This window comes from Kwoniella mangroviensis, assembly GCF_000507465.2.
Source record: "Kwoniella mangroviensis CBS 8507 chromosome 1 map unlocalized Ctg02, whole genome shotgun sequence".
In the NCBI taxonomy this organism is placed as follows: Eukaryota; Fungi; Basidiomycota; class Tremellomycetes; order Tremellales; family Cryptococcaceae; genus Kwoniella; species Kwoniella mangrovensis.
In genome coordinates, this window is record NW_027062534.1 from 3,117,742 (window position 1) to 3,144,072 (window position 26,331).

The 26,331-nt window shown below is 43.7% G+C and overlaps 10 protein-coding genes across 10 annotated transcripts; 4 read left to right on the forward strand and 6 right to left on the reverse strand.

Moving 5' to 3' along the window:
• Window positions 1-516: 516 nt before the first annotated feature.
• On the reverse strand, window positions 517-3,463 carry I203_106286 (uncharacterized protein; the record flags this gene model as incomplete). The annotated part of the gene is made up of 8 exons (XM_019148047.1): window positions 517-734; window positions 813-903; window positions 1,006-1,166; window positions 1,234-1,608; window positions 1,691-2,566; window positions 2,649-2,684; window positions 2,823-3,157; window positions 3,381-3,463. 8 exons carry the CDS (start codon window positions 3,461-3,463, stop codon window positions 517-519), a joined length of 2,175 nt encoding a protein of 724 aa, XP_019002965.1.
• Window positions 3,464-4,023: 560 nt separating this feature from the next.
• I203_106287 (glutamate 5-kinase) lies at window positions 4,024-6,380 on the reverse strand (the record flags this gene model as incomplete). Its single annotated transcript, XM_019148048.1, has 10 exons — window positions 4,024-4,093; window positions 4,144-4,806; window positions 4,863-5,103; window positions 5,188-5,267; window positions 5,342-5,436; window positions 5,505-5,600; window positions 5,709-5,819; window positions 5,960-6,150; window positions 6,261-6,303; window positions 6,375-6,380. The coding sequence occupies 10 exons, from the start codon at window positions 6,378-6,380 to the stop codon at window positions 4,024-4,026; spliced, it is 1,596 nt and encodes a 531-aa protein (XP_019002966.1).
• Window positions 6,381-6,744: 364 nt separating this feature from the next.
• I203_106288 (uncharacterized protein) lies at window positions 6,745-9,466 on the reverse strand (the record flags this gene model as incomplete). Its single annotated transcript, XM_065517937.1, has 10 exons — window positions 6,745-6,785; window positions 6,885-7,185; window positions 7,264-7,339; window positions 7,423-7,816; window positions 7,872-8,071; window positions 8,136-8,262; window positions 8,339-8,353; window positions 8,418-8,484; window positions 8,577-8,881; window positions 8,974-9,466. The coding sequence occupies 10 exons, from the start codon at window positions 9,464-9,466 to the stop codon at window positions 6,745-6,747; spliced, it is 2,019 nt and encodes a 672-aa protein (XP_065373241.1).
• A 595-nt stretch (window positions 9,467-10,061) lies between these two features.
• Window positions 10,062-11,397, forward strand: I203_106289 (uncharacterized protein; the record flags this gene model as incomplete). The annotated part of the gene is made up of 7 exons (XM_019148050.1): window positions 10,062-10,290; window positions 10,427-10,595; window positions 10,666-10,728; window positions 10,809-10,845; window positions 10,925-11,033; window positions 11,127-11,200; window positions 11,278-11,397. 7 exons carry the CDS (start codon window positions 10,062-10,064, stop codon window positions 11,395-11,397), a joined length of 801 nt encoding a protein of 266 aa, XP_019002968.1.
• Window positions 11,398-12,084: 687 nt separating this feature from the next.
• On the reverse strand, window positions 12,085-13,541 carry I203_106290 (uncharacterized protein; the record flags this gene model as incomplete). The annotated part of the gene is made up of 7 exons (XM_065517938.1): window positions 12,085-12,159; window positions 12,230-12,508; window positions 12,579-12,660; window positions 12,735-12,848; window positions 12,929-13,144; window positions 13,296-13,310; window positions 13,381-13,541. The coding sequence occupies 7 exons, from the start codon at window positions 13,539-13,541 to the stop codon at window positions 12,085-12,087; spliced, it is 942 nt and encodes a 313-aa protein (XP_065373242.1).
• Window positions 13,542-14,016: 475 nt separating this feature from the next.
• Window positions 14,017-17,168, forward strand: I203_106291 (uncharacterized protein; the record flags this gene model as incomplete). Its single annotated transcript, XM_019148052.1, has 11 exons — window positions 14,017-14,418; window positions 14,495-14,625; window positions 14,712-14,909; window positions 14,972-15,139; window positions 15,225-15,552; window positions 15,688-15,824; window positions 15,895-15,970; window positions 16,056-16,328; window positions 16,397-16,489; window positions 16,557-16,625; window positions 16,695-17,168. 11 exons carry the CDS (start codon window positions 14,017-14,019, stop codon window positions 17,166-17,168), a joined length of 2,349 nt encoding a protein of 782 aa, XP_019002970.1.
• Window positions 17,169-17,259: 91 nt separating this feature from the next.
• On the reverse strand, window positions 17,260-17,874 carry I203_106292 (uncharacterized protein; the record flags this gene model as incomplete). The annotated part of the gene is made up of 1 exon (XM_019148053.1): window positions 17,260-17,874. The coding sequence occupies one exon, from the start codon at window positions 17,872-17,874 to the stop codon at window positions 17,260-17,262; it is 615 nt and encodes a 204-aa protein (XP_019002971.1).
• Window positions 17,875-18,627: 753 nt separating this feature from the next.
• Window positions 18,628-19,724, reverse strand: I203_106293 (uncharacterized protein; the record flags this gene model as incomplete). Its single annotated transcript, XM_019148054.1, has 5 exons — window positions 18,628-19,049; window positions 19,108-19,174; window positions 19,240-19,400; window positions 19,521-19,629; window positions 19,698-19,724. 5 exons carry the CDS (start codon window positions 19,722-19,724, stop codon window positions 18,628-18,630), a joined length of 786 nt encoding a protein of 261 aa, XP_019002972.1.
• A 299-nt stretch (window positions 19,725-20,023) lies between these two features.
• I203_106294 (uncharacterized protein) lies at window positions 20,024-24,948 on the forward strand (the record flags this gene model as incomplete). The annotated part of the gene is made up of 23 exons (XM_065517939.1): window positions 20,024-20,348; window positions 20,406-20,503; window positions 20,569-20,829; window positions 20,887-21,141; window positions 21,193-21,296; window positions 21,349-21,508; window positions 21,561-21,669; window positions 21,722-21,905; window positions 21,962-22,037; window positions 22,093-22,180; window positions 22,233-22,342; window positions 22,404-22,495; window positions 22,548-22,662; window positions 22,714-22,830; window positions 22,891-23,210; window positions 23,268-23,359; window positions 23,429-23,605; window positions 23,675-23,862; window positions 23,925-24,009; window positions 24,070-24,344; window positions 24,397-24,464; window positions 24,517-24,623; window positions 24,689-24,948. The coding sequence occupies 23 exons, from the start codon at window positions 20,024-20,026 to the stop codon at window positions 24,946-24,948; spliced, it is 3,666 nt and encodes a 1,221-aa protein (XP_065373243.1).
• A 434-nt stretch (window positions 24,949-25,382) lies between these two features.
• I203_106295 (uncharacterized protein) lies at window positions 25,383-25,873 on the forward strand (the record flags this gene model as incomplete). Its single annotated transcript, XM_019148056.1, has 3 exons — window positions 25,383-25,477; window positions 25,558-25,641; window positions 25,768-25,873. The coding sequence occupies 3 exons, from the start codon at window positions 25,383-25,385 to the stop codon at window positions 25,871-25,873; spliced, it is 285 nt and encodes a 94-aa protein (XP_019002974.1).
• Window positions 25,874-26,331: the final 458 nt, after the last annotated feature.

Genomic DNA, 26,331 nt, shown 5'->3' on the forward strand with positions numbered 1-26,331 from the left:
CAATCATGCTCACCCATACAAAAACATACAACCCCGCTTAAAGCGACTTGCTCAGGTGCCACTTTGAATGGTGGACACGTGGCACTCATCCGACCCGCACAGAGTACCAGCGGAGTGAAACGGAGTACCCGTCGTATGACGTATCATCACCAGTAGAGAGCTGAGTGACGAGCAGCGAGTAACCACGGTGTACTGCAAGTCCATTTCATCCATCATTTGCCGATCAAGTTATCGTATTAATGAACTGTGCTTTGAGGTATTCAAACATCATAGAAGTATGGCACTGCTAGTCAAAAAGAAAAGTCATTGAACAATCGTAATGAATCGTAAGAAAACTACTGCGTAGGTATCAAAAAGCATTCAAGGATTACTTGGGTCCAGAAGGTTTATACCTATACTATCAAACAAAACAACTGTACAATATGCAAAAGACCTAAAATGCCATATCAATCATGTCCACTGATTCAACAACCAATGATTCGACCCTTTCACCTTGTCCACCAAGTATGGAATTGATCAATAATCATCCTCATCCTCGTCTTCACTCCCAAGTCTAGTCTGCTTTACCACCTTCTGCTTCTTAGCTTTCCCATTCGGTACTCCAACTGAACTGGCCTTAGGCGTGGAAGCTCCGGCAGCTTCCAATTCTTGTTCGGTCGCTTTCACTTTACGTGCTTGAGCGAAGAACAATTGCACCTCTTTATTTGAGATATTTTCAATTGAATATTCATTACCTATAAAAAGCCAAAAGAGTCAATCAATCTTTCTTTCTTTTCTAGCTGATGAATATGTATTCTTTACGGTGTACTTACCTCGAGGTACTATGAATTGTCCACCTGGAGCCATAATGAAACTTGTTCTATAAATTTGTACTTGGACAGCCCCTTGTATAACGTAAAATACCTAAAAACTTGGAATCAGCTTTTGTATTCCAGCATATTATTGATAAGTGCTGTGGCGAAGAATGGGTCGTCGGGAGTAAAGTGAATTAGATCATACACTCACATAGGCATTATCTTTACTTGGTTTAGTAGTTTTACTCTTTCCTACAGGTATCATGACCACTCCGGCGGCCATGAAATCGCCTTCACCAAATACCTTCTGGTATGAGAAATTCTGATTCGCTTTGTGTTCAGGGTTAAGTAAAGCTTTAGGGCATGCGATCTCTGCGGAAGAGTCAAAACAACCATTAGATATCACTCGTTTCTCAATTTGAGAGTTTGGTTCACTCACTCCTATGTGATTCCATACCCTCCGGGAAAGTCTTAACCAATCCCGTCGGCTCAGTTTCGTCATCCCATCCAACTTCTTCTTCTTCTTCGACTTCTTGCTCAGACCCACTATCGTGTCTGGATCTCAACCTTTTCTTCGTACTCCTAGTTGTCGAATCAGCTCTCTTAGTAGTCTTCTTATGCCTCGCAGAAAATGGTTGGGGGGTCTCTTCAGGTATTGTGATCACTTCAGCTATAACCGGTAATCCGGGTCCACGTCTATATTCGAATTTTTCACCTCTCCACCAATCCAAAGGTTTGAAATGAGTTCGGCTCGATCGTCGACACTGGAAATTTCCATGATATCCATCTTCTGTCTCTTCATCTGAGTTGGTACCTTTGATATACATTCAAACGTCAACACAGTGTACAACGTCATTTCAATCCATAGACAGCAAGGGGGATGGAATGGAACTTACCACTAACTCCTATTTGAGATATCCTCGTTCTCTTAGGTTTAGGAGCCACACTACCTTGTCTCGGCCTCGTTTTAGCAGGAGGAGCATTCTCATCTGTTCTACTTTTCTTCTGAGTAGTCCTCTTCCTAACGACTGATTTCTTCTTACGTTCCTTCTCAACTCGTGGTGTCGATTGCTGTTCTTCTTCATCATCATCATCATCTTCTTCAGGTTCATTCTCTTGATCCATTGCCTCTTGTTCTAATGCTATATCATCCTCTTCTCCATCAGGTTCGGGTAAATCCCCACTTATATTATTATCATTATCATTGTCATTGTCGTCATCATGATCGAAATCGTTATTATCGTCATTTCCTAAATCTTGCACGGTATCGTCGAAATCATCTCCTCCTCCACTCCCACCACCGATATCATCATCGAATGATGGTCCTCCAATATCCATATCCATCTCATTATCGCTTATACTAGCCTCCCTATCTATGTGACCATTACCTTTCGTCGATTTTCTTCTACTGCTACCACTATTACTCGTATAGCTAAGTTCTTCAGGTAGAGAACCAGGTACTATGCTACTCTGTCTTCTCTTCTTATTCTTCACCGTAGGTGATATAGATAATCTAGTGGATTTACGCTTTCCCCTTCTTTGAGATTCTTCATCTTCATCCTCATCTTGATTTGTAATTCCACTTGCGTCGGGTGAATTGCCAGTCATATCGCTTACTCTACCTCCGTTTCTAAGTCCAGAATGCGCAGATAGGTTAGACTTTCGTAGGGAAGATCGTGCTCTGGGGGAAGGTAACGCGTCGAATGTCCGGTCGACAGCTGGTGAGGAGAATGGTAATCTCGACCGTGAAGGTAGAGTAACAGAAGGTGGGTCTATGTAAATGTATCACCACGATAAGTAAACCGTGGCATATAGTTCATATTCAAGTATTTATTTGCAGGATATTATACTCACTACTTTCAGTTGCAAAGTATTTCGGAGTAGCCGCTTCTACATGGATAATTTTCATCTCGTTAGCAATGATACCAATGTCGAGCAAGAATCAAGACATGTCCACCATGTCAACCTTGATTTGCTCGAGTGAAACTAGACAGATGTCGAGAATTATTGATCAATCGTTTGACTCACGTAAATCATCTTCATCATTCAACAAATCATCTTCCAACATCTCCTCATCCGCTTTATCTCTATCCTCCGGATCGATATCGCTCATCCTCGATCTAGTCCTTCTCAACGTTCCCATAGACGTATCACCCGTCATGGGAGTTTGTTGGGCGGTATGATCGCTTCTCCCAGCTGGTGTCTTGGGTGTACCTATACCCTTACTGAAAACAGAGGCGATCGATCGAGAACCGGAACCGGAAGCGTACTCTGTATTGTTAGGAGAAGAGAAGAATGCTGCCGGGTCTTCAAATCCATCTGATAATCTTGTTACTCCCGTTGGCATAGGGGCGTTGGTACGACTGTGGGTAGTATAGTGTAGTGCAGTGCGAACAAAATCATGAGATAGGAATATAGAGAGAGGGTCGTCATGATCCGGAAGTGAGTTTGAACATGAACCAAATGAGTGAAAGACAAGATAGGATAAGACAATATCAATGTCAGCGACCAGATAAGTTGACATCTTGTGAACCAAGATACGATAAGGTATAGCAAATGCTACGGCACTGTAGGGATAAGACTCACGTTCCGACAGTTTTTGGATCAGCATTATAAGCCAAATGCGCTTCTTCTCCCCTCCTCGCTCTTCCCGGAGTACGTAGTGACATATCAGTCAGATATCAACTCGGTTTCTAAGATTGATGGATATGTATCTGTGAGATGTTGAATCCCTAAACAAAAATGTCGAGTAAGAGGATGAGATTTGAGTTGGGGTTGAATGAAGTTGGCCTGTCGGCAAGTCAAGTCGTCTGTACCACTATAGTAGAATGGGTGGATTTTGCAGGGAGCAGCAGGGCTAGTTATGCTCGTACTGTACTGCTATCGTCGATATGGTCGCTACAAGGTTGATCGAGAAGGATGAAGAATGTGATGATGCTATGAGAGTAGTGTGCTCAGTGTCGAGTGATGATGTTAAATACATGTTTGTTTACTCGAGTTATCCTGGTTTTGTCATGTCGCGTTACAACTTATAATTGCCTATTTCAGTAATTTACCGGTTGTCAAAAATCAAAATCAAAGATCAAGCAGTTTCATACGTTTATACAAGTCGATGCATATATATCTCACAAGTCATGGTCATACTAAGACCATCTCCATGTACATGTCTTCAATCCCTTCTTCAACAGGAAATTCATCACTTCATATCCCATAATATGCTACCACATCATCACAAAAACGTTATCGAATCTACCACGTGTTCAGATTCACTATACCCCAAGACATTCTCTATATGTGCACTGATATACAACCATCAGCATTGTCAATATCCCCAAGATGTAAAACTCACCTTTTAATACCTTTGATTCTGTCAATCTCAACACTGTTATACTGCGCCAATCCTTTTCCAATCTCAACCTCTTCCCATCCTTCTTCTTCTTCATCCTCTGTATCCCTATTCTGCGCTTGCGTTTGCATCTGCGTCAAGGTGACATTATTCAGCTTTTCAGCTATAGCGTTGATCGCAGATGAAGGTGAAGGCGATGAAGGTCCAGACTTCGATAATGGATCTAAAGAAGCTACGGATGAAGAAAGCGATAAGATGGGTTGTATGAGGGGTGTATCAGGTTGAGCATTCGTAAGATGTTTCAACGCAGGTGAAGCCAATGTCGAAGGGTATGAAGTGGGATTATTCTCTTGAGGGAATTTAGATGTGGTTGCAGGTGTAGGACTTGAATTCGTACTTTCATCTATCGAATTTCTAGACACAGGATTGGTGATGATGGTGCTGGAATCTCCAGTTTTTCCTTTCAAAGAAGAAGATGGATCTCTCTTCTTACGTCTAACGACTAATCTAACGGCTTGATGAGATGCGAAGGGACCTTCAACCTTGATTACTCCAGCAGGTAACAGACGACCTCCCGATTCTTTCCTCTGTATAGCTCTGTAGGCACCTTCGTCGATCGTTATTGTACCTGCTGAATGCAATCCATGGGCTATCCACCATTTTCGACTAAAGCGAGTATATTAGCATGGAGCATTCTCAGTCACTTGCATGGCACGACTCACTCTTTCAGAGCTCTGTCTCTCCTCAGGAATCTCGTACATAACGGCCCTTCCTCCAAAGCAGGTGTCTCAGAGATATCCCTACTAGGTCCTGCCCCACGCTCAATCACGTGGAATATATCTTTCACATTGCCAGAATGCATGATGACAGTGGTCGTCCCAGCAGCGGTGGCCAGTTCAGCAGCTATAAGTTTCGTTGACATCCCTCCCGTACCGAGTGACGTTCCAAGTGTTGCTGTGGAGACTACAAGGTTTCTGATGATCAGCATCATTTCAATCGTACGAAAGTCTACTGATATCATCTATTAGGCGATTGTCTGTCACATACCTTGCTGTTTGACCTTCTCAATATCCCTTACAACCCTCACAGGCTTAGCATCCGGATTATTCCTTGGATTATCCGTATACCTAGAACCACAACAATACTCTATCAGCTCACTGCTCATCATATCGCGAAAGCGTGTGCGTGTCAGCTGACTCACAAGCATTCCACATCAGTCAATAAGAACAGATAATCCGCATGAACGATTGCAGATGAAATAGCAGATAACGTATCATTATCACCGAATTTGATTTCCTATATGACACTCACGGAGTTATTATACTTCATTTCGTAGTTTGGAAAAGATTTTCGTCTCAGCTCACAGTGACGGACACAGTATCATTCTCATTAACGATTGGTACGACTCCCATTTGAAGCAATTCAGAGAATGTATTTTGAGCATTCAAATATCTCGTTCGCTAGAGGAAGAGAAAGATACATTATATCAGCTGTCAAGGATCCCAGAGAATTTCGAGCAGCTGAAGATAGATGGACGACCTCATAAGGGAGTGAATGAATTCCCTTACATCGGATATATCCATTCTAGTTAATAATATCTGAGCTATAGGTTGATCCAATTGCGAGAACAAGTTATCCCATAATGCTATTAATCGACCTTGGCCAATTGCTGCTAGTGCCTATACAATAAAGTATATCAGGACGATTTCGGATTCTTGTAAACATCAATATATCCCATAACACATAACAGTCAACCAGTTGAGGAAAGTACTGGTACTGTAGCTGGGATTGATGTTAACTGTAGCATAGATGTACTTACCTGTTTCTGACTTAATCCTTTCCCTCTTCCTCTCAAATCCATCCTCCTCAACCCCACTCCTATAGCACCCGAACTGACCAACACGACTCTATGACCCTGTGCTCTGAGACTCACGACCGTCTCGACGATAGATGAAAGTAGTTGAAGGTGGGGTAAGAATGGGTATTCGGGAGAGACGATGGAGGAAGTACCTAAATGACATGAATAACGGATAGGTGTCAGATACCACTTGGGACTGATTGATTACCCTAGGGTTCGAAGCAAGACGAGGTAAGGGGTTGGTGGAGTATAGACGACTCACCAAGTTTGATGACTATGGTCAAAGGGGTCGCTTTGGTTTTCGACTACATAATCTCATCAGCTACACCATATTCCTTATCCAAGTTAGATAGATATCTTCGTTACTTCGACATACCGTCATTTTGCTTTCTTCTCTTTCTGGTCTCTTTGGAGTTTAGCCGTCACTATCGTCCAGTAAAGTTGATTTATCTTCTCTAGATATATTTGTACATAGACCTCGGCAGATCAATACTACTACTGTCGCTACTGTACAGGGAGATTCGGAGTGAGTTGCAAGAGATCATCGGTTATCTACGGTTGGGATCATATTTCGAGTAGAAAATCAAGGACGAACAATGCAAGATGGAATGTCGTGACATCATCACTTTTTCACTGATAATCTCGGTCAAATGCTACCATGTCATGCATGTAGCGCTAAACGGATGTACTTCTACTACTCCAAGAGAGTAAATGCATACAAATACTATCTATCTATTTACTCTATACTAATTAGGTATCTTGACCCTCCAAGCAGACATCGGTAATGCTATATCCATCATCAACAAGTCAGCATATAGCACATCCACATTCATTTCGTACTTTCTGTGCCTATTGGAAAAAAGAAAACAAAAAGATAAATACTCACCTGATAACCTCTTCACAGTAGGCAAAACAAATCCAATCAAGATCATCGCACCCAACGTGACACATACCATACTCATTATATAATATCCATCTCTGACTACCACACATTCACCTCCAGCGGCTGAACACGCATGTTTACCAGCCTCGGAAATACATTCATTACTCGAAGTCGAAGCCAACGATGATTTCTCAAGCGTGGTGCTGATGGGTACTGAACATGTGGCGATAGTCAAGAGATCGACTGATCGTAAGATTAATGGTTTAGGCCATGTCCCTCCCAGATTCGATACGGTGTTCAACAACTATATACAAGCAATCCAATCATCAACTTGGCATATTGGCATACATCGGTGGAGAAATGATGCAGAGAAATAACTTACCGTCATGTATGTCCCACCAATTAAGGGATCAGCAATCTGCGTATGAAAAGCGCATATCCCCACGAATTGAACAGTACTAGTCATTTTCACATAGCCGAATTAGCAAATTCCGATTTTGAATACGAGCAAAACAAACCCAATATCCAAAAAATCACTCACCTAGTTAAAGAAGATAATAGTGTGGTTGCAATGACCAACCCGAAATAACCATTTCCGATTTTCTCATTTGGAAATCCTTTAACTACCAAAGTGGAGATCGCAGCCATAGCTAGTCTGGCCCAAAAAGCATATAACCAAGTTCTCAATACTCCTCCTGAACCATCTTCTTTACCAGTCAAGGGGTGTTTCGACGTGGAAGCCGATGCCGGAGTGGGTCTAGACCATTTGGCGGCTAACCAACCTACTGCCATCTGAGCTGGGAAATCCAACAATACAGCTATAGCTAGATCTTCTTTCGATAGACCTTTTTCGAGCAGTTTAAGGCCTGTCACTGAATCGTTGACCATAAATCCTATTTTACAGACCAGATGGACGAGAAGGAAAGATTGGATGTCTAAAACCACGATACTTAGCTAAAGTAATCGAACAACCTTATGGCAACAGCTCACTCTTTAGTCTGACAATACTCCACATGACCTTATATACCTTCTTGACATCCATATCTGGATCATCTTCCGCAGGTGGATCTTCAGTCTTGTAAATTGCCAGTAACACAGTGACTAGGACGAAGACTACCGCCCAAAAGCGTAGATACCCTCCGAGAGATACTAAGGGATGATCGAGAGGAGTAGATCGGAAGTATTTGTTGCTGCAAAATTGCCAATTCAGATATCAGCTTTTGACACTTCAGGGATCTGGGAAGCTTAACTGACCTGAAATCTACACTATTGAAAGCTAAGAATACGGTGAAACTCAGAGCATTTCCAATTCCTATACCTATTGTCTGAGCGGTGGAGGCATAAGATAGGTTCGATTGAGAGAGGAGAGTAAGTGCCCAGCCTGATCAGACGAAAGAGAATCCCATCAGCTGTCCATATTCGGTGTGGGCTGAACCCCTCTTATGTATCAAGCTTACCATCTACAGCGATATCTGAAATCATTACACCAGTCAGCTGCGATTATCGCTAGTGCCGCTAGCACATATAGAAGCTCACCTTGAGTAGCAGCAGCCAAGATCAAACTGCCAAATACACCCGTTATGAACCGTATATCTATCGTCTCCTATACCAGGGTCAGACCGAATTGATTAGCTTCCCATCTACCGTCTAGGTGGTATTGAGAGACCATTCATCGTCAAGTAGCATCCCACTCACAGCGTTCAACCACCCTTCAACCCTTCCACCGATCCACCACATACCGAGCCCTACAATCCCCTGTACAGGTACGATCCAGCTTTTCCTCCTTCCCCAACTCTTCACGAACCACGCATCGACTATAGGGGACCAGAGTAATTTCAGGGAATATGGCCAGGTAGAAAGGGCGAAGATGGCTAGTTGAGAGTATGATAAGTGAGATTTGAGGAGGAAAGGGAGGGTACCGAATGTGAGACCGAGTGGTATACCTTGGAGTCTGATTGGACAGGTTATCAATACAGTCGTCGAACCAACTCTCTCAACATCTAAGTTTCACTTACAGATCTGTCAATTGTAAATTGTATTATTAGCTAAACAAACCTTCCATTTCTGAAAACTGGAATCAAGGTAAACTCACAAAGTAAAACCAACAACGCAAAAGCCTTCTTATCCCTGGGACTAGTCAATCCCTCTCCCTCTTCTTCTTCCTGGTATCTATCCCGATCCAATAATTCTACTCTCTCATACCTATCTTTATCCTTTTCTTTCTCTTTGCCTTTTGGAGGGTTTCTTCTTCTAGGTGAATTCACATGATCCTCAATCGATTCAGCCGACATCTCCCTCCTCATCAACAACCCCTTCTCTTCTAGCTCATTTAGATCTTCCAAGTTCCTTCCTCTCAACGTATGGGATTCACGATGTAACATTTCGCTCTCTACCTCGTCGGTATCAGGTGATCCCGAATTACTAGATATCGGAGTAGATGGTCCAGGTGATACCTCCTGGGTGTGAGCCGTCGATCTGGTTATTCGTTGACTGAGGGATGAAGCTGAATTGGGAGTGGTAGGTTCCACTGATGTTGATGCAGTCTTGATGGATCTGGTCGAACGGGTACTTCGTTTAGGTGGCATTGGGATTGGCTTCAGCTAAGCAAGGTACTTCTGGATGGCTTTGAGATAATACCGAGCGGACTTTGTTCTTCCATATAGATAGATATTGCGATACTGTGCGACTGTATATTTACAGAGGGAGGAGCGAGTAATGCTGAGAGGATAAAGGAGTATACCTATATACCTAAATACAACCTCACTGCCTGCTTACTAACATGTAAATGTATGTGGTAGTACCAACACACTCAATCGACGACCTAACCACCTAAAATCGCGCTACGCTGGTCGAATTGACTTTCTCGTGGACGTGTACCTCGTTTAAGCGGTCATCTCCGCCTGACGAGCTGCCACGTCACTGCTGTTGAAGATGCGTCGGACGCACTTACGGTTATTTATCCCACGTGGAGGGATGAACCATTACCGCAGTGTCAGTTGTATCAATAAATCGGTTTCCCACAATTTGGACGCGCTGCGACCCGACTGACCGTGTCAAGATACGAGTAGAGATAGGATATCCACAGTTGGAAAAAGATCTATCTACATCAAGAACAACTATTCATCATAGCTATACCTAGTACTATCACCACCAGTGCTATCCCAGAATCAACACAACACCATGTCGGTCCCTCTCCCAACTACCAACACCTTCCCAGCCGGTGTCCTCCCATTCGAACAACGTAAATTCCCAAAGACGATCTGCATGTTTGATGTCGATGGTACCCTTTCTCTAGCAAGACAGGAAGCTACACCTGAGATGTTTGCTACTTTGAAGAAATTGAGGGAATATACCGCTGTGGCTTTTGTAGGTGGGAGTGATTTGTCAAAGATCTTAGAACAGGTCAGAAGTGAGTGATACATATCGCAGCCTACCTACCTTGTATCGCTTTAATTGAGAGATCCATTAAAGTGATCTATCCTCAAGTGGAGCCTTTCATTCAATCTGATGATCCCCTACTGATTCTACCTCACTCCATACTCCAGGTCTCAGCTTGTTCGACTACGGCTTCGCCGAAAATGGTCTAGTAGCCTACAAGCTCGAACAACCCCTTGCTGCAGCGAGCTTCATCAAGCACGTCGGTGAAGAAGAGTACAAAAAGATGGTCAATTGGATCTTAAGATATCTCAGTGATGTAGACATTCCAATCAAGAGGTGGGTTCTATGCTCGTTCAAATGTGACTAACGCTAAGGTTTCAGAGCTGACGATATGTACGAATTGTAGAGGTACTTTCATTGAATTTAGGAATGGTATGATCAACGTCTCACCCATTGGTAGAAATGCTTCGTAAGTCCTAAGATCCTATCATGATCAAAAGTGCCATCTCATTTAGCTATTAATACTGATGAATCACCAAATATTCCCAGTATACAAGAAAGAATTGATTTCGAAAAATACGACAAGGTCAGTCCGATAGCCCGATTGTCCAGCAGATACATATTCATGTGTTCGCTGACAATTTTTGTGTGTTTGATGTCAATAGGAACACGGTATCAGAGCTGAGATGGTCAAGAAAATGGAACAGGAATTCGTTCATCTAGGATTAACGTTCGCCATTGGTGGTCAAATCAGTTTCGACATTTTCCCTCAAGGTGAGTTTCCGTCTTTTGGCTTCGCTCGTAGGCTCATTGTAAAACAATGAACCCTCCGTACCGACTGAAATATATGGATACTGTTTTCCGTAGGTTGGGATAAGACTTACTCTCTCAAACATGTCGAACCTGAGGGATTCGATACCATCCATTTCTTCGGTGATAAAGTGAGTGATCCGTACATAGTATCTGTACCGTGGGGAAAATAAATTGTACTGACTTGATGTCATCTCTTCTCTGATAGACTTTCAAAGGTGGAAACGACTATGAAATCTTCTCTGATCCCAGAGTAACTGGACATACAGTCACTTCACCCGAAGATACAATGAGACAGCTAGATGAACTGTTCTTGACTGTGGCTTAGGCCGTCATGTCAAATTCACGTAAAGAATCACAATCCACAGCCTCAAATACGTGAACGATGAAGAAAATTACTTCATAGAAAAGGAGAATCAGAGAAAGGACAAACATATTATTATCGAGTTGAAGGTTGGGGAAATTCGGACATTCTTTTTCATTCTTGATTTATTTGCTTCTTACCAATATGGAAATTATACTTTACATATCTGAAAAAATATACGATACTATACAACTGAATAAAAAAACACAGGTAACATATATAAACATGCATTGTGATATACATGAATTATTGGTCATCACATAGCCTTTTAGCATTATTCACTCCAAGGATCGGTCCTATAAGTGATTAGTCAATCCATTTGAAATGCTTCTTATTCCCTAATTTGTTCATTGGTTCATTGATTCATTCGTTCATTTGTTCAATGGTCAAATGGTAAAATTTTCATCTATATACATTTCAGATTGTATTTATTTATTATATGTCGTTTTAAAGGGTATATTTATTTTGATCCAAATGAGATGTTCAAGTTTAGAAATGAGTTATGAGAATGAGAGCGGTAACATTATATGGATATTTCGATAAACGTAAAGTAAAAGATCTTCTTCTTGTTCTTCTTCCATTTCATAATTCCCTTCCCTTTATCTACGTCTGCACCGACCAACCGTCCGTCAATACATCCACTCATTCCGTCTATTTCTGTTGATGGGCTTTCAAAGCTTTTTCTCTTCTTGCAGTCTGTCTTTCGGCTAGATCAACACCGACGAGCTAATTCAGAATAAATCCTTGACCGTCAGCTCCAATCAATCTCAGAGAATAAGGGTGAGCTCCAACTCACAATCTTGGAAGCCTTCCAGAACTGAACAACATTGATGATCTGTTTACCCGCACAAATGGGGAACGTCAAAAGTCCAACGACCTGAGGCCAAGTCAAATTCTTCAAGTGATATACGATATATCCAAATACCTTGGGGTTCTGCTGGATCAAAGCGTACTCGGTGTTGATCAGGAAAGTGGGGATGGGGAAAGAAGATGTGATGGGAGTTAACCAGAATGCGTTCAAGTATAGGCATACGAAGAATACTTCGTTGGCGAAACAGAAGAAGAATAATGTACGCTAAATCAAACCAAACCAGACAGAATATCAGTTGAGATTCCACTGAAGATGCAGGGATGAAACAAGTTACCGAGTCGTTATAGTAATACCATAAGATACGAGATACGTCTGAAGTAACGGTTTTATGACTTGATGAACCGGTTACCAAAGATCTGGGTTACGGTGCATCCGACACATCAGCTTTGCTCATGATGCTAGATGTGATGGAAGAGCTGAGAGGACTCACGAGTACATGTGAATATAATGAGAAGAGAAATCCAGAGTGATCAGGAACATGAAGAGTAATGACCAATTAGGGTAAACGGAAGTGAGGAAAGTCAATAGACATGCAGTTGCACATCTGCTCTCATACAGATATACACGTCAGCCTCATCGTACTGGAATGATTTAGAAGGTGAAGACAGGGATGTAGGGACTGACCTATCAGTGACCATATCCAGTACAGCACCAAACTTGGAAGTTTGACCTAAAGCTCTAGCTGCCATACCGTCAAAGGCATCTAACATGCAACTGACAAAGTACAGTGTAGTACACCACTTAGGGTGGTATGGCATGAACACCAATGATGCAGCGGCTGTTAATACCCTCACATATCCTATGAGGTTGGGTACGAAGAGGAATACATTCTCGTCGATCCTGCGTTTGTACGAAAGGTTAGCGATAAGGCGATAAGGGGAAGGGAAGGAATGACTTACGTTGTGGTACTATGTATTTGCAGCGAGGATTGAGAAAGTGCTTGATTGTCAGTGATCATCCGCTTGTCAAGATCTAGTAACATAAAACTCACGCAAGGTCGACAGCACTACACACAAGAGACTGGTCAGCTACATCCAATACGCGGCATCGCTTATCAATGCAGAAGCCAAACTCACTATTTAGGATCCCAAACCTCCTCTCTCGTCCTACTTCGACTGCCCTCCCTGGGTCTCTGCTTGATATCGCCACCGAGCGAAGGGGAAGGTGAGAATGCTGTGGATGTCGACTCCGACTCTGGTGCAGGTGTAGATTGATGAGATCGTGTGGTAGGTGCCATGGTGAGTGAAGAAGCGGAGATTAATCCTGTTTGTTTTGGTCTTCTATGGTGAATATTTGCTTTCTAGGATGTCGAGTGATAGATGTGGACGAGAGATTGAGTCTAAGAGACGGCGGGTTTATATATCCTTGGATGTGTACTGATTTATTTGAGAATATAGTTGACAGTTGAGGAATGGACAAGGTTGATAGGTGTGTGGATGGGTTACGTGGTTCATCCGAGTGTACATGTATGTACGAGTATGTATGCTTGTTATTAAACGGATTTTATAGTTCACCGGCACCACGCGTCAGACGGGGCCAGTTTAAATGGATGTACTACATAAGTATTGCCCCGCATTCATGTCCGGTGTCACTTCGAGAGCATGAACGATAGCATCAACCAGTCTGTTGTTAACCACTACCGAGACATACTTCGGTCATACACGATAGTCATACAGCACGAAGTGATATACATTCCCAGTAGGGTATACACAATGTCCACGTTCTCGCCTCCGCCTCCTACAGCTTCCCCATCCCGTTCACTCTCCCTATCACTCTCGGCGCCTACCTCAATCCCATCAAGTAGAAACAACCCAATCTCACTTCGGATCTACAAGACTATCGGAACTTCTTTTGACGACCAGTCATCGAGAGACGCTTTGGAATTAGCTTCTTCTTTTTACTCCTCTTCTTCAAGTACTACCGCAGATAAAGGTAAAGGTAAAGCGGACTTGTCAGTGTCAGAGCAAGATGAAGATTTAGAGGGATTACCCAGACGAAGGACACTGAGGGGACAGAGCGCAGCGACAGCAAGGAAATGGTTAAAGCGGGATGTGGAAAGTACTCTGGCTGGTGGGAGTCAAAAGTTCTTGGAGGCTTTTGCAGAAGTTGATCAGGTGAGTTCATGCTTGATAGACCTAGTCAAATTATAGCTTGCTGACAATATGCTTGAAACGATGTGGAAATCGATAGAAACTCGAAGTACTTCGGGAACACATGAAAGAGATGCAACTGAGATGCGATCAAGTTCAATCTGAATTAGATCAAGCCAATAGCGGTACAAAGTATCTCCTGGAAAGAGCAGATGGGTTACGTTCTCAGAGGTGAGCATAACGACCATTTCTGTCAACATATAGTTGCACATCATGAATTATATACTGAATAGAGATTGGTGGGTGGGATGGCACAGAGCTTCAGCACAATTACGATCATCCTTGATCAATTTATTCTTATCGAAATTCACATTGTCAGAAGCGGAATTAGCAGCATTGGGATCTAGGGAAGTGGCCGTTGGACCATCTCTTTTTGATGCCTTGGATAGAGTAGAGAAAATACGGAAGGACTGTGAGGTCTTGTTGGGCGGTGAAGAAGGCAAGATGCAAGCTGGGTAAGTCGATCGAGATCAAGCATACATTAGATCTGAGCTGACAAGATGAGATATATGGATAGTCTCGATATCATGAGAGCTACTTCCGATCAGATGGAATCGGGTTATAAGAAAATACATCGTTGGTGTCAGTTCGAGTTTAGACAATTCACAAGAGAGACTCAGTTGGAGGTGTCTCCGGTGATGAGAGAGGGTATAAAGAGGTTGAGGGATAGACCGGTTTTACTCAAGTGAGTGATGTGCACATCGATATCTTGTTCAATTACTTATACTTCTACTATTCTTCGAACTAATATTCATTTCTATTGTGAATAGAGACGCACTACAAGGCTTAACATCCACTCGATCCTCCTCAATCCTCCAATCCTTTCTTGACGCTTTGACTAGGGGAGGCCCAAACGGCTTGCCTCGGCCTATAGAATTGCATGCTCATGATCCCACGCGATACGTTGGGGATATGTTAGCATGGGTGCATCAAGCTACTGCGAGCGAGCATGAATTCCTAGATGGACTGTTCGGCGTCAGAGAGAAAAAGAGGATGGTAGGAGCTGAGAGGGACTCGATCAATCCTGGAGAAGAGGAAGAGATGATGGTGGCTCAGGCTATGGATAAACATCTTGAAGGGTTAGGTAGACCTTTGAAGGTGAGTTCGTGCTTTTATCTTCACTAACGAAGCATTTCTCCATATATCCAGGACTGTTACGGGAACTTCATTGCAACTTCCCATTCGGACCTTCCACGACATGATGCTGACGGAGATATATATATGTATATACAGTTACGAATACAACAAACGATCAAATCACAAGAAGGTATAATCATGGCTTATAAGATAGCCAATTTGCTTCAGTTCTACCTGATAACTATGAAGAAGACTATAGGGGAAGAAGCATTGCTTTGTAAAACGTTACAGGAGTGAGTATCTCGCACAGCCGTACATCTCATGGCGACTAACAAGCAGCTGATACGGTCTGCGCGCTTTTAGAATCCACGATCAAGCTTACATAGCGTTCTTTGAAAATCTTGATGCTCAGGGAAGAAGCTTGTTGAGATTCTTACACGTAAGTCATGTCTGATTCACTTCACAATGACAAGAGTTCTCGATATTACAAGTATGTCGTATACTGATGGAGTCTGTGCTTATAGCCACCAGACGCGACCCTCTCTCCGCCTCTGGCTTTACGAGACTTCTGTCTCATCCTCCGAGAATTGCTTTCGGTCTATTCGACATCGTTGGTAAATCCCTCAGAGCGAGAATCGGACTCTGACTTGGCCAAGTTGTTGGACAAGTCGATTGATCCCTGTGTGGAGATGTGCGAGAGGATGGCGGAGATGAGAAAGTCCACCGTGGGAGGTGGAGCTGCTGGAGGTGACTGGGAGAAAGATCTGTTCATGGTCAATTGTCTGGGTTACCTGCAGGTACGCTATCAGGATTTTTGCCATAGAATCGAACTGGAGAATGCAGAATGCTGACTGTTCCTGATCAGCATACTCTCGAAGTGTACGATTTCACCTCACGACGCATGGCTATGCTAGAGGAGAATATTAGAGATCATGTGGAAAGTATGACTTTTGAACATGTGAGTGATAATAGTTCATCTTCTACGCTTGAGAGGATACATACTCATGAATCACCCGTTCTTATAGCACGGTAAATTGTTAGAACAATGTGGTTTGGCACCTGTCATGAGGACTATTCGAACCCGACCTGCAGATGTAAGTCAAATAAGAAACGTTGCACGTTCATGTCTTTCAGCTGATCTGACGTGATTTTCATCATCATAGACACCTCTATCGCGCTTGCCAACCACTTCACCCAAATCACTCACTACGGCTTTATCGACCTTCTCGAACTGGCTGACTACCATCGATCCCTCCAACTCACCGCGATTGGCATTATTGAGTTCAGCGAGATTAGCGGATATCATACATCGTAAAGCGCTTAGAAAGATATACGAGGCTTATGGTGAAGTCAGTGAGAGGGTTTTAGATCCTAAAGAAGCTTATGAGTTCGGTGAAACCATGTTGAGAAGAGGTAGAGAGGAAGTGGCTATTGCCCTAGGTGTCAACGAGGATGATGAGTGGGATGAAGATGAGGAAGACACGTTCAGGCTGGGAGATGATATAACCAAACTGGATATGAATGACAAAGTGGAAGGGGAGATTGACGAAAATCCTAGTGCGAGTGTGATGAGGAGGGATAGTGGCGTGGGATTAGGATTGAATCTGGATGGACAAGGGAATGGAAATGGGGAATAGAAAGTGCAGTAAGATCGGTGAAGTATGTGGATTCCATACAGTACAGCATCGTATGCAACAGTATCATGAATGCATGCTTGTACTTCGGCTTCTAATCGTTATATACGATTTCTACCCCGTTCAATCTCGAGTACGGCTCCGTCTCATTGTTATTCTCTAGCTGTCTGATCCTTATCCATGGTTTTCCTTCACCCATATAAGAACAAGTCAGTGTCATCCAAGATTGTTCAAACTCATCATGAAATGGCAAAACATTGATAAGCTCATTACAGTTCTTAACGACATCCATTGCGTTCTTATTCGTACTTATATTCATCAGGAATTCGTCATTTGTCATTCCTTTTACGTATGATATTTGTTCATCTTGATGAGTATATCTATTGATAGGTGATGAAGCTGAGTGTTTGATATTGTCTTTGATCCATTGGCGTCTTTCCTCTGCTTCAGAGGATAAGAGTGATTGGATGATACTTAAATGATATCTCCTAGGTATGTTATTTTTCTTATCGATATGTAAGAAATCAGTCGCATTAGTCAATTCTTGTTTGATGCCAACTCTGGGTTCTTGTTTCTCCGTACCTCTGGCGTTCTTTGACGTGAGACGAGAATCGAAAAGAAGTGATAAATCCGTGTCGAGTTGTTGACGTTGAGATCGTTGGGAGAATTCTACCAAATCATCTGGATTTTCTAGATCCAAATTCCCCATATCATAAGGTATCGAAACATCACCCTGTGCAAGGTCAGAGGATAGAACTCAACTTCGTATGGCCGGTCACGTTTGCTCTTCAGATGCACATCGGATATCACTTTCCTGTGCGTTTCGTCCTGACAAATTGAAGTGGATGGTAAAGGTTTGACTGATGAATCTGAATATTCAAAAACGTCTAAAAAGGGAATTCGGGCGGACTTCAAGGTAGGGAGATTTGAAGGCTTGGTACTGCTTGATCCCATATCCAACAAAATTCTTTTGGGGATATATGTTGCTCGAGGGTACGATAGCTGTAAGTGCTTTATCAATGGATGATGAGTATGGGGATGGGTATGGATACGATTGTAGCGAAGTGTGCGAACAAAAGCTTTGATATTGGAATCAAGCCACAATGTTCCTTCTATATATTGTCATGCTTGTTCTGATGTAAGCGCTATCTCCTTGAACCCCGGATATGCAGTGCTTCCACCTAAAAGCAGAAGCTGAAAATTGACATGGGGATCCGCTTCCAGCAGAAGAAGCTTGGGAGTCGAGAAGCGATCATCAGTGGAAGGAGGTCATCTGCTTGGTGGGTAAATTGTGAAAGGATGAGAGTGTCATGATGCAGACTTGGAAGTTAGAGGGGGTTTCATCACTTAGTTATGATCCAGTACATGTACTTCATACTTTACAACACTATTCTCATGCTACCCGCATGACTTGTTCCATTGTGATTGATTTCTCCAGACAGTTATGCTTGAACGACTACTATTATCGCTTCTTCGTACCGCCAAATCCGCCAAAACCCATCATACTAGCCATATCCTCTCTTTCTTTGATAGCAGCTTCCACCTCCCTATCTTCCCTATTTTCCAACTTTCTTCTCTTCTTCGCTTCTTTACCCCTACTCTTTTCTCCCTGTTCTTGATCTCGATCACCATTATTCCTAAATATACCCATTCTCTGCAGTTCCTCTTCTTCCCTTTTCTTCTCCCTTTTCCGCTTCCTATCTTCACGCCTTTTCTCCTTTTCAATCGATTCTGCCTCTCGCACAGCTTTGAGACGAGCTTGGAAATCGAAATTCTTGGCTGTCACGGCAGACTTGGTGGCTTCTCGCAAAGCAGCTATCTTCGCTCGAACTTGAGTCAAGGTAGATCGTTCAACTTGAGTTGTCTGACCCAGCATACGTAGGTCTGCGATACATAGTATAAGTTTTAGTGACTGAACATCTGTATGATAGGCATAACTTACGTCCTCTACCATTGACGTGATCTAGATACGATAAAGTGTCTTTAAATGTACGATTACACATCTCACACTATATGTTATATCGAATCAGCAATTGAGCCCCACAATTGGGTGCTGTATAAGTGTAATGCTCACATAGAATCCTGCTCCTCTCGGTCCTTTTCCACTGGTAGTAGTCTGCACCAACATCGTTTTATTCAGATTTTTGGTCAGATCCAAATCATCTTTTCTCGCTTCCAGGTTTTTCGTAGGTTTAGGCATATCATCGCCTAGCCTCCTACGAGGAGGTGCTTTACCTATAGAACAAACGTGTCATAAGCATCGTACTCCTTCGATATGACTCGTTGAACAGACGGATGTCGAGGAATTTACTGTATCTTTATACGGAGAAATCCAAGAATAGTCAAATCACTCACCAGATAACAAAGCTGCCTCAGCAGATTTCGCGTACTCTGCATTCTCCTCATCCTTGGCCTTCGCTTTCGCTTCCCATTCGTCTTTGTTCCATGATGGTCGAGCTGCGGCCTAAACTTCTAGATATCAGTACAGTTCCAGGCGGAAAGAGCGTTGGGTGATCAGATATCAATACTCACCGCAGATGATTGCGGTTTGTCGGACATGCCGTTGATTCCGTTCCAATTTGCGGATTAGTCGTTTCGACAGATGATTTCAAATAGTATTCACCCAAATGTCGGTCGACGATATCGTATATGCTTCCAGAGAAGTGAGATGACGAATGAAGAATGAGAAGATGTTGCTGCAGTTGAAGTAACATTGGTAGAAGGGGTGAAATGCAGAATCACGTGACAAGACATCTCTCCTCGCCATAACACGATCAACTGGTCCAAAGTTCAACCTCAACAATCGCTCACATTCCTTGTTCCTCAACGCGCCCATATATCAGAAAGGAGGTGACAGGATGTTCAGCTCACCATCGACTCGAGCGACTCCTCGAAAGGCAGCTTCACGAGCGTCCCTCGCTCGATCGAGGCATCAAACACCTTCCATCTTTGCGGAGTCAGCTTCTCTCTCTCAAGCGCCCACACCTTCTGTCAGATCATCTCGTTTGGCAGTGGTCAAGCGAGGTGCATCACCAGCTTCTTCAGCAGGTGATACAGTGCGTACGACTAGGCAGGATGAAGGGTATGAGAGGGATAGAGTGTCATGGAGCAGGGATGAAAGGCATTTGGTCTCTAGCCTGGGACCATTGCCGAAAGAAGTTGCTTCATTAGTCAAAAGTTCAGGTAAGCTAGCTTAGGTATTCTATCAAAGTGAATAATGCTCATTCATCTGGTCTCAAGACCTGGCCGCCAACCCTATCGCCGGTCACGTCGACTCGAAGAGTGGATTCGCTATGGTAGCATCACCTTCTGTCTGCATTGCATGGAATTACACCAAGGTATGTCGAAGTGTCCTAATTATGCAATTATGGTGCATCACACTGAGGCGATATTCCCTCTCCAGCGCACGCATTCAGCACCGACAACATACACATTTCCCGCTCCTTCAGTCTCGTACTCCACAACGCCTACTCAACCTCCGACTCTCGCAGCCCTTTATACGGGCTCAGCCTCTTCCGAGCCTGGCATGATCTTGGTCTCGACATCCGGCGAGATCAGATTTTGGGAAAGCATGAGCTTAGCATTAGCCAATGTGGAAAGATTTCAAGAGATATACGTCGAATTAGGTGAAGATGACTTTATCGATAGACTATGGAAAATCGATGTGAGCTATTTCGCTGTCATAATCGGATCACACAAGCTCATGTAATCGATATGACAGGGCAATAACTTCCTGCTTACGACAACTTCCTCTTTTGTCTTTCGGTTGACAATCTCGTCGTCTGGTGGGAGGGTTGTACCTACCTTGACAAACTTGACTCGACCGGGAGGTATGTTTGGTCGAGCTTCCGCTCAGATTTTCATCGCTAGGGAAGATAAAGTTGGTATATCATCGGTCGCAAGTACTTCAGGAGATGTGTACGTTATGGCTCGAAGGATGTTGCAAAAGTGGGCATTCAGCCCTGATGGCCAGAAAGTACGTATTTGTCGCATTGGCTGAATGCAAAAAGACTGACAGCCATCGCAGCTCGTTCAAGAATACGATCTGCATGAGATGATAGGGAATTGGTGCTTCGACAACTGGTCAAGTGGAAATGTGTCACTGGAGCTCAATGATCTTGTTTCGTTTGGGTACGTCTCCCGTTGACGACGGCTCTTTGACTAGTGCTGACTCCTCGAGCAGCTCCGATGAACTTGCTGTACTCATCTCTTACGTCGAGCAGCAAACGGGGACTTCAGAGTATCCCAGATTACACAATTCTCATGCCATAGTGATGTTTTCAATCCAGCCTCGATCTCAATCACTCATGATATCGAGAGTTGTCAATGTTTCCTACCTTGCCGTGAGTTACCTGTAAATACCTGAAGATACGCTGGTTTAACACATGCAATCAGCATTCCGATCCAAGGATGCTTGATGTACCTCGTTTGCTAGTACCTCCTGGCAGTTCGATGGCATTCATCCGCTTTGCAGAAGTTGTTTTGATGGTATCTCTAGACGAAGGTATGTTCCGCCAAAACTGATTATCTTGCCAAGCTCACCGAAGCATCTACAGGCTCTCCATACGAGGAAGCGATAACTCTCAAAGACTCCGGTCGAAATGCCTTCGTCGGTGCTGGTAGCATCATATCATCATCCGCTAAGAAGGGAAGCAGTCTTCCCTCAATCGTAGCTATACCTGCCTTTGGTGGGTTGATGTCTATTGAGGCTCTCGAGGGTAGCGAAAGGTCAGAGACTTTGTGCGTAGATCCATCTGCTCGGAGAAGTATACGTCGTGACTGACAGGGAATGTTAGCACACAAACATCTTCCGCTACTGCTCGGTTGAAGTCAAAAATGGAACAGGCTGTGTTCTTTGGCGAGAGGAGTGATGTGAGTCATTCTCGATACAATAATTGTCACGGGCGCTGAGCATCGTCCTGTCTAGAATCCTCTGTCATTTGATCTTCCGGCCGGCTTTCAGGGTGATTTGGCAGAGGCGGCTGAGACTGTATCAGCAGAGATCGTATCGTCCAGTAAGTGTTTCTGACATTTGAATTCTCCACACTCCAGGCTAATCTTAAGCAGATTCACCATATATGCCTGGAATCTTCGAAATTCGTCCTCATCTTAGCGATAGACTTCTGAGACTGAAAGAACTGATGAATTTCATCCGTCATAATGGTTTGTTGAACATTGTAGGTTGCTTGATCATCTCGGACATCGCCCTGCGAGTAAGGCTTCTGACAGTGTTTATAGCTGCCGCAAAGCACTCGTCGCCGATTGTCCGGGGACGCGGAGAAGATCAAAGGAGCGATCGAGCTGTGGGATTACCAGAATAAGCATATGGAGTGAGTTTCATTACATGAAAAAATGCAAAACTTGGCTGACATCGATTTCCAGGCATATGCACACCCAATCCCCGCAGTCTCTTTTATCAGACTCGATCTTTACGTATATGCGTCAAGCGGACGTGGTAGAAGAGGAAGATTTCGTTAGATTGTTTTTTCGAACACAGGTCAGACACTCCTCTATCTGCATGGTAACTACGACTGACTGGCCGAGATAGGTGCAAAATCTTGACAAATTGCTTGAGATTGTATCTGCGACTGCTCGAGCAGCTTTGGATGCGGTCGATAGGAATGAGCTGTCTTCATGGGTTACCGAGGCAAACAGAATTTTCATTGTATGTACCCTCTCTACATGATATGACAAACGAGTCTCACTTTGCTAACGATATCTGCAGATCGTGGAAAGAGCTGCCGCTCAGTATCGAGAAGAGGAGCTTTACACATACGAGATCGATCGAGAGCGACCGGCAATCGAGATTTGGACAGCCCAGGAATCACTCATCGAGTCATTGGACTTCCTTTACACCACCACAGAGGCTTTGATCAAAGAGAGAACTCGTGATCTGGGATCAGTCATAGATGAACCTCCTTCAGATACGGCGGAACCTGCTTTGAGGAGAGAACAACACCTGCAATCGAGGTTGAAAGGGCAGATGGCCATACTCGCAGCTGCCCTGTGCACAAATATGGAGGACAAGTGTCGTACGACTTCTAGGTGAGTACTGACTTAGTGTACATGGTGACAGAATCCAGCTAACATAGATTGTTCTAGAAGGGAAATAGATGAGGGAGCGGATCCGCAAGAAGGTATACGCTTAAGAGAGAAATGGGCAGAAATGAAACCTAGAGTGATCAGGCCGTTAGGTACGTCTAAGGTATCCTTCACCGGATGGCGCATCTTGTGGCTGAAGCTGACAAGTTCCTACGATACAGTGAGCATCGACCGCTTGTCGGAAGCATATGAGTTGGCCGAAAACCACACGGACTACCTCACGCTGGTGATACTATGTCATGAGCAGGCGAATTCTGATACTGCTAGATTACAAAGATATATCGAAAGGTTTGGCGACGAATTTGCCTTTGTACTTTATCAGTGGTATATCGATCAAGGTGAGTGAAGTTTTATGTTTTAAAATTCGGCGCATGTCTTGAACTTATTATGTATGACCTTCCTGATAGGTCAAGCATATGAATTGCTCAATCAGGACGAAGTCTATGGCGTCCTCGTAACCCGGTTCTTTGCCGAAAATGATTATCCGGAACTTGCGTGGATGCATCATCTTGCTTTTCAGCGGTACGACCAAGCCGCTGGTGCATTGAGGGATGTGATGAGGGATGATAACACAAGAGCATTAAATCAGCAACAGGTGAGATAGCATATCACTCGGTTGTGAGATGGCATGTTACTAATATTTGACAACCACGGTAGCTGGTGGGAAGTATCGCCAAACTGGCTGCCATTGCAGATGTCAGATCTAAAGGTATATCCCATGATAGGAAGCGATTACTTATTGGTTAGTCCACCAACAAGACTCTCCTCTATCCCCGTCATGCTGACCGATGCATGCTTGCAGAACTGGATGACGAGCTTGACCTGGTCAACGTGCAGTCCGGTCTGATCTCATATTTCTCACCGCCGACCCGTCGTGCTGCTCCTAAATTAGATGAACAAGTGACCCTATTGGCAGACAGACCGGCTTTCAAAAGGATATTCTTCGACTTGACACAGCAGCTCCTGGATGGTCTAGCGCTGGATCTTGAAGGGCTAGTTGATGTCCTAACATTGAAAGATAACTTCGAGAGGACGGGAGATGCAGCAGTAGCCTTGGAACGTTTAGTTGGCGACATGGTACGTAATCATATAGTCTATACATTCTGGCGCTGATGACTCTGTCAACCAGACTTTACCAGAAGGTAGGAAACAGGTAGCTTTGTTATCGATATGGAGAAGAGTATATATACGAGACGAGTAAGTCTGCTACCTGCAATTTTTCGTGTCAGGGGCTGACATTCTTGAGCAGCTGGGCCACCATTTCCAATACCACCGGACGAAGTGAGCAAGCTCAGCGGTCGAAAGTACGAAGTACATTGGCATATCAGACGATAAGAGCAGTGAATGACATCAAAGGTAAGTTCTCGCAAGCAGTGAGCGGGGAAGTGATCATCGACTGATTCTGGTCTGACTCGTAATAGACTTCCCACCTAATTTTATCCTATCTCCATTCACTTCGTCACAACCGCCTTTACCCGCGGAGCTGGCTGCGCGATTCCCAAACTTCTCAGCGGAGGATATAGCGTCTTTGATGGAAGACCACGAAAAGGAGATTGAGATCCTCAATAGGTATCTAGGAGAGAATGGCTTAGAAGAGAGAATAAGGGAAGTGGCGGAGTTGGTCAAGAACGATTTGGAGGAAGAAAAAAGGGAAGAAGGTGATGTTGATATCGTCATGTAAGAAGAGTCGCGATGTACGAAAATGCACAGGTCAGCCATACATGACGAATACGAAGTATGGGTCTGACCTCAAATATAGCGCCGAAGTGTTCTGACCTCCTTCCGGGGGCTATGTAAGCAGTACAGGCTTCTAACGTTATACAAAGCCCAAGTGTTTTGCCTTTCCCTCCGGGTTGTGAAGTTCGGCGAGAAGGCAGAATGGTCGTCGCGACATTCAAACTGAATCGCCGAAATGGGGCGAACTTCTTTTGCAGAAGCGACGGTCTTTCTGGTGGTGAACTTCATCGGGTATAAAGCTCTCTCCCTCCCCTCAGCAAGTCCAACATAATTGTCATATTCTGCGAAGATCTTCACATCAAGATAGTCTGATTGACGATACTATCGTATATACTCACTATTTCTGATATCATCACACAAAACAACTTTCAAGACACGATGTCCTCACAAGGCGCTTCGAGTACATCATTGTCCAAAGCGTGCGATAGATGTAAATCCTATAACGAAGCTGATGAATGCGTATTTCTAAAAGGGTAAGCAGAATTCTTTCTATCTTTCATGCTCAAGTAGATTCCTAGAATTATTGACTGATAAAAGAACCTTGGTGTTGCAGCTCGACCATCTGCAATAGCTGTAAAGATTGCGGTGCGAATTGTACGGGAAGCTCCAACAATCCTTCACAGGCTCAAGCCTCTAGGTAAGTACGGCACAATTATATCGCAATTCAACATCGATGCTGCGATTGTGTTACTTCCTTAGAAGAGGGAAACTCGTGCTGTACTCCTGTTGTACATACTGAAGGTCGATCTTTATTTCAACATAGGGCAGCAACACTTGCGTCCCTCTCTGCTACTCACCAGGCAGCATGGGCACAAGCTAGTCGAACGACCTCATGGGAAGATTGGTGGGCTAAGAACAAAACTTCTTAAAGTGATGACTGAATACTGCAGTCAGAACCCGACAACGGTAAAACGCACCGGTAGAGCTCATTCAAGATGGAACTAGATAAATGGGAATTGAGTCGTGCTCCATATCGATAGTGGTATCGTTCGATGCGAGGTATAATTTTGAATGTGACTGTGGTGGTCGAGTTTCATCACCCAGAACACTTCGACGAGATTATTCGCCTTATTATTTCGAAAAGAAATTGCCGAGATGATAGCAGCAAAAGATATATGTCTGTTGACTGCTTAATCAACAACAGTCAAATCACTTTTGAAATCCAATTTTGCATCTGTCCGGGTGTACAGTATTTCTGTTTAGCACAAGTGCATGAGTGATTGCAAACCTTTGCCGAATGGATATGAGAAATGCGAAACATATATAATATAGATAGTGTGTATGGGATAATTGGAATGTCCCAAGGTCGAAAAAGACGAATTATTAA